The sequence below is a fragment of the Pinus tabuliformis genome, chromosome 8 (assembly GCF_031772625.1).
Source record: "Pinus tabuliformis cultivar Carrire ecotype Pingquan chromosome 8, CPIR1, whole genome shotgun sequence".
Lineage (NCBI taxonomy): Eukaryota > Viridiplantae > Streptophyta > Pinopsida > Pinales > Pinaceae > Pinus > Pinus tabuliformis.
Genome location: NC_142294.1, coordinates 704,971,370 through 704,977,540, shown reverse-complemented (window position 1 = coordinate 704,977,540; position 6,171 = coordinate 704,971,370). Strand labels below are relative to the sequence as shown.

The 6,171-nt window shown below is 40.1% G+C and overlaps 1 protein-coding gene across 1 annotated transcript; it reads right to left on the bottom strand.

The window, feature by feature from the left end:
• Positions 1-4,936: 4,936 nt before the first annotated feature.
• On the bottom strand, positions 4,937-5,792 carry LOC149237566 (uncharacterized). The gene is made up of 2 exons (XM_089369315.1): positions 5,772-5,792; positions 4,937-5,635 (listed from the first exon to the last, which is right to left on the bottom strand). Exons 1-2 carry the CDS (start codon positions 5,790-5,792, stop codon positions 4,937-4,939), a joined length of 720 nt encoding a protein of 239 aa, XP_089225441.1.
• Positions 5,793-6,171: the final 379 nt, after the last annotated feature.

Here is a 6,171-nt window from a genome sequence, read left to right as displayed (position 1 = left end):
TTAGGACTGAATCGGGGCGAAAGAAATTCCTAGGACGTGGGAAAAATTAACATAATGATTGTATTCTCTGTTTGAGGATGTCTGAGAAAAATATCCATAGTCTTTGGAAATTTTAGCATCACGACATGTGCAATTGATACTAACCATCATTTTTCCTATTTCTTCAGGCCTCCAAATCCACGGAGAGAATAAACAACGTTGATGATTGTGTTTCCTATTCAGTTGTTGGAATCGAATGTGGAAATGAGCGCCAACACCCTCATGCGATGAATGAAAAATGGTGCGATTTATTAGAAATGTTACAATAGAAAAATGCGCAGAGTGTAAGAAATAAAATAATATCAATGTCGTCCATATATCATCACTGCCACTTTATATAACGCTGATATGTTGAATGAATATAAATGTTGTTTCCACAATTGTATTGTCCATAGTATGTTTTGATTCTCGCACAAATTCAAAAGTGTTCTTGAAAGTTGTTTCCACAGACAACCCTATCAACGCATTGTAATGTATATACCACTGTATGATATATATCAAAGTTATAATGTCAACAAAAAAACTCCAAAAATGTGAAGTTGCACTAAATATGAGAATATATAATGTATACCATAGTTACCAAATACGTCCGAATTGGGGAAAAAAATTCGGAAATTCGTCAATTCGATTCAGAGAGCGAATTATTCGAGGAAATTCGAGTCGGTTCATTTACGGTTTTATTCATTTGAGCCTTCTCAAAGAAAGCAATACTTCATTGTGAGGAGAATTGGCTTCCGAAACGTTAGTGCTTTTTAAGGAGTCAGGAGTTAGTGTTAGTTTCTAGACGTTAGGATGGCTTTGCTCAAGATTCTTGCATATATACATATAATGTTAAGGTCTAAAGTTTGAATACATAACTGTGTTTATTTTAAAAAAAAGGAAATGGAAAAAAAAAATGTGTAAATTGGAAAAGTTTTTCTTTTCAATTTCAATCTGTTTTGTAGTGTTGGAAAAATAAGAAAAAAAAACTTGAACCTGGTTACTATTTATTTTCTAAATATATTTATATTTTGAAAGATTTTAAATAAATAAGTTTAGAACAGTGATTTTCTAAATATGTATTTATCTATTAGACTTTTGGATTTAAGTTCTTATTGGGAAGAGGAAGTATGGGTATTTTATTTTTAATTGTATCTTAAAAGTGGTTAGATAATCTATAATTATTCAAAATTATTTAAAATCTAAGATGAATTAGAAAAAAATAGTGGAAATATCTTATTATTACAAAAATAAAGTATATATATTCAAATTTTTATGATGTATACTATCGAATGTTTTCCAAATTAGAAAATTTTCATTCGAATTTTTATCGTATCGAATCGAATTCGAATTTGAACTTGGTAACTATGATTTGCAGTAGTCTATTTCATGCACGTGATGCTGCTTTCATCAGTAGACATGTGGAAAAAATTCTCTAGGAAATCGTCCATGGATGTTACACGGCCTGTTACACATTCAAAAACCCCCAATTAGTTTTCAAAATGTCGGCAATTTTCTAGATTTTTAAGCTCCACCTATAGCCTAAAGCTACTTCTGCACACATAAATCACAGTGAAATGTTTGTAGAGACAGTGATATCTTTTGGAGTGAATTAATTGTTCTAATAACGAGTCATTAAACATGAAATTGCTAGACTGAAATGTTCAAATTTTGAATCATTTCGCCTGAATTAAAATATTTGTGTTTGTCTCATCATAATCCAACAATTGATGAAAGCAATTGTATGTACATTTAATACAGAATGGGTACATTTAATACAAAATAGGGAATTCTGAGAATAGCAGAGTTCCCTTTCAGAGCAAAAGCTGCTACGTCATGTGCACATGGGGCAATTCTAAGAATCGCCGGGTGGTGGGGTGATTCTAAGAATCGCCCCGCCACCAAGTGATTCTCAGAATCACCCCATCTACTACGAATCGCCCCAAAAAATGCTTATTGGGCATCCAATATGATATTAAGTGGAGAAATCCTAGAACAGGAGTTCCTCTTCCTCCTAAGAGACTAATACCTGTATATCAAACTGTGCATATAGATCAAAATCTATATTCATAAGCGAACTGGTAATTAATAGCTGTTTGTCACTGAGAGTGTTTGTACTGGTTGGCAGATCAAAATCTATATCCATAAGTGGGCTGCTAGAGCCCACAATAAGCTGACCTTCCTTCTCGCTCATTTTCAGGGCAGCTGAGCCATGTGGTTGCCTCCCGACATATCTATGTCGACGTTAGCTCATCAAACAATATGGAGCCACCAAATCGTCCCGTTTGATGAAAATTTGCAGCAATGCATGACTCTAATTGTGAGGTAAACACTCTAATTGTGGGCAGAATCTAATCGCAAGGCAAATTCGATTTTAAATTAGAGGAAGAGGCATCTCAAGTTCAGTGCGGCCACCTTTACCATGGTATGGCGGGTGTGGGTTTGATAATTGATGGTATGGACCAAAAGAAAACACTTTTACCACATTTTGTTCGCACACCCAAAAATTTACAGGAGGAAAACTTTATTCAGTTTCACTTGGTCGGTAGTATGGTCTTCAATGGGAAAATGCTGCCAAGGGTGTACTTCACAGCTCCAAATATTCAAAATGATGCAAATATGACCATAACCATAATTCATGATGTGATTTCTCATTGGTCTGGTAATCTTCCTGAATTTTTGTATCTACAATTGGGTCACAACACTTGCCGTGAAAACAAAAATCAGGTTGGTTTTGGATATCTAAACATGCTTGTTGAATTGAGAATTTTTCAAAAGGTAAAGGTTGGTTTCCTTCTTGTTTGGCACACTCATGACCATATTGATCAGATGTTCAGTCGTTTTTCAGTCACATTGAGGAGGAAGGAAGTTGGGAGCTTGCCATCACTAATTGAATGTATTAAGAGATCATACATGCCAGAGCCTACTTTTGATGTGTTGGAAGAAACTATTGACATGTGAAGGTTTATTCTAGGATCATATGGTGAGGGGAAATACATTGAACAACTTAATGACATTAGCTGCCAACATCAATTTCATATCAAAAAAATTGATGGGAAAACACTAATATGGGGCAAGAAGTATTCAACTACTGTAGAATGGCACCATCATCAGGTTTGCAATTTTTGAAGTTCATTCCAGATCATCATGTCATGATTTTTTAATTTTATAGTTGAAAAAATTTCAATTTCTTTTGTATCTAGCATGTTATGGTTGAGAACATGTTGAATTTATACTTAGGAAAGAAAAATGATATTCTACCAAAAACATTAATGTGTTTTTTCCTCATAAACAACTTTGTTTGGCACATAGAAATTTGGTTTTACTAGCATTTTTTTTAAAGTTTGAAAATTGACCCTAAAAAAAAATCATCATTCCAGTATCATCACTTTTTCGTTTTGAAGCTATATTTTGCATGAAAATTTCATAGTAAATTTTGTAGTACTGCCATTTTTAAAACATGTTCAAAATTGACCCCTAAAAAATAAAATCATCATTCGAGTATACACACTTTTCGTTTTTTAGCACTGTTTTTGATGTTTTTTCGGGGTTTTTTGGCCAAAGTTCCCATTTTGAGTTTATAGTTCCCATTCAAAGTTTACATTGTTCCAAGTAGCGCGGTTTGACCAAGGGGATATCAGTTAGATGGTGGGATTCCAGTTCAAACAAAAAGTAATCTGAGAGAGAGTCTCTCTGAGCCCTGTGACCCTAGGATTCAACATGTCTGATGGAGAAATTTAGGTCGCCTCCCAAGATCAGCTGGTCGGACTTAAAAGAATCAGAGCTTAGGAGGTTCTGCCAAAAAGCTGGTCTATTTTGGCATGGGCCATATACATTTAAGATCCAAATATGTATCCCCAGTTCAGCCAAACTGATGTCTGCACCAAGATGATCCATCCCACCCCAGTAGTTATGTAATTTGATGGTGTGGGAGTTGTAGCCCAATGCAAGTCCACCTGACCTCCCATGTGCATCAAGACCAAAAAAAATCCAACCAGGGAGCATATTTTGAAGGGACTACGCAATATCGAGTATGGGTCCTAGAGTTTCTTGCAGAAAGATAATATCCAACAGTTCATTTTTTAACAGTCTACGAAGGGCTAGTTTCTTGTCCGGCCTAGCCAACCCTCTACAGTTGTAGGAGAAGAGCTTCATGGAGGGGGGGGGGATTGGGAACCTATTGCTCTAAGCGTGCCCGGAATGGTGGATTATACCCCCAAAGAAATTTCATCTTCAGCAGTGCCCTTGGCCTTTGAAAGGAAAGAGGGTCGACCCCTCAGAATTTTAGGGGGGGGGTGTTGAAGGATTTCAAGTCCAAAATGATCCTAGGCTTGTCTTTTTTATTGTGAGCGGGTCAAGTATCTCCCAGAAGGGGGGGCTTGTAAGATAGGAGTAGTGGACGGGGGGGATGAGATGGATTAGGGGCGGGTGCAGGGGAGAATATGGGAATAGATGCTATCGGGTAGGTGAGAGGAGTAGTTTTGGGGGGGATTGCACACAAATGTTGATCCAGATGATCACTTGTAGGGTTTAACACATGCAGTGAAGAGAAAGTGCTAGATAAATAACAGTCAATATGAGTAGAGCTGCAAGAGGGGAAAGGAATGGAAGTATTCATACCCGTTGAGGGCAGGCCCTCAGATGGCGACTGTGGACGAGACTAAGAAGGCTACGAATGATTTGGAGGCCACTCGCACTTCTTCAGCTGTGGAGGTGCCACTGCCCCAACTGCTGGAATCTTTTGCTGATTATCCGGAATCTCAGCTGCGTCTGGGTCCGGTGAGGCCAAGGGAACCTGTCTCCTGGGAAGTGCTTCCTGATAAGTATGCTGATGAGAGGCTGCCTCCTGTTCTGTGGTCTGATATTTCTTCTTTTTCAGCAGAGGGCAATCTTTAAAAAGATTCCCTACCTTATGGCATCAACAGCATCTAAAGGGGACACCCTCATAATCCAGCAATTGTCGTCTGGTGTGGTTCCTCCATCGTATATCAATGAACTCCAGCAAACCCTCAGACAGGTCCAGATGAACCAAAATCCTCGCATAAGCTAACTGCCTTGAGGTCTGATAAGAATTATCAAAGGTGAGATAGATACCGAGTGCATTTCCGATGAGCTTGAAAACATCCTCTGTCCAGAAGTGCAATGGAAGGCCGAGCAAACGAACCCAGATCAGACCTGCGTCCACCCTCTCCCTCGCCAGGTCAAAAAGGGGAGTCCAACGACGGAGGAGAACCGGGGCCACGTCTAAGTGCCAAACCGTTGACAGTACCCAGTTGGTGTGCTCCAAGCTGCTAAAGTGTAGCGCAAACCACCCTTTTTCAAGGGTTTGAACCTTCGGTATCTCCTTCAGATTATCTCCCCATACATCCATAACCCATTGTTGAAGTTTGGCCACACTGTAGTGTCTACCACGCACCCGGCCGACCAAGACCTTCGCAGCAATATCCATGGCGTCAAGTAGTTTGGTGTCTTCAGCTATATTGAGGGGCGCAACACAGGCATGAATCTTCGGGCCCCGTTTCTTCCTCGGTCGTCCAGGAACCCCAGTGTCCGTCGCCTCCTGAGATGAACCAGGGAACGAAGGTTCCAGAGAAACCCTAGGGTTTTCTGACGCCTCCTGCGGGATGGTAGCGAAAATTCCAGAGATGGGTCCAATGCTTGTAAAATGTCCCTGAGCGGGAGCTGAGGAGGTCCACGTTGCAGTATGCCCCGAAGCCACCGTCTTTGAACCCTGAGGGGGGTCGTGAATCTACCTCTGCCTCTGTGGCCTCCATTGCTACTCCCTATGAGGAAGGATCAAAGCAGGGAATCAGATTATCACATGCAAAGGAGAAAATAACAGTAGGTAAGCCCGGAACGTAACGTCATACTATAGTGTCCAGTGGGCGTTAGGTTTGATTGGTAAGGGGAGTGGCTGGTAAACTATCGATGCGCTTGGGATGGGCTCTATCCGTGGGTATGGATGGCGCAGCCCCCCTTACTGTGTGCCTGTCCGCTGCCTCGCCTTGCTATCTGTCCTTCAACCACTGCTATTGAGACTGCTCTTACGGGTGCTGCTAGCTTAGTTACTTAATCAAGGTAAACAACTCGCTCGCTATAGGACAGGAACTCGATCTCGATCTGCTCGAACTCAATCTGGATCTGCATTTGGGT

Excerpts from the sequence above, each read along its gene's own strand:
- LOC149237566 (XM_089369315.1), bottom strand. The coding sequence starts at position 5,792 with ATGGAGGCCACAGAGGCAGAG. Across the intron at positions 5,636-5,771 it reads TGGAGGCCACAGAGGCAGAG|GAGGCGTCAGAAAACCCTAG; the intron begins GTAGATTCACGA and ends ACCATCCCGCAG.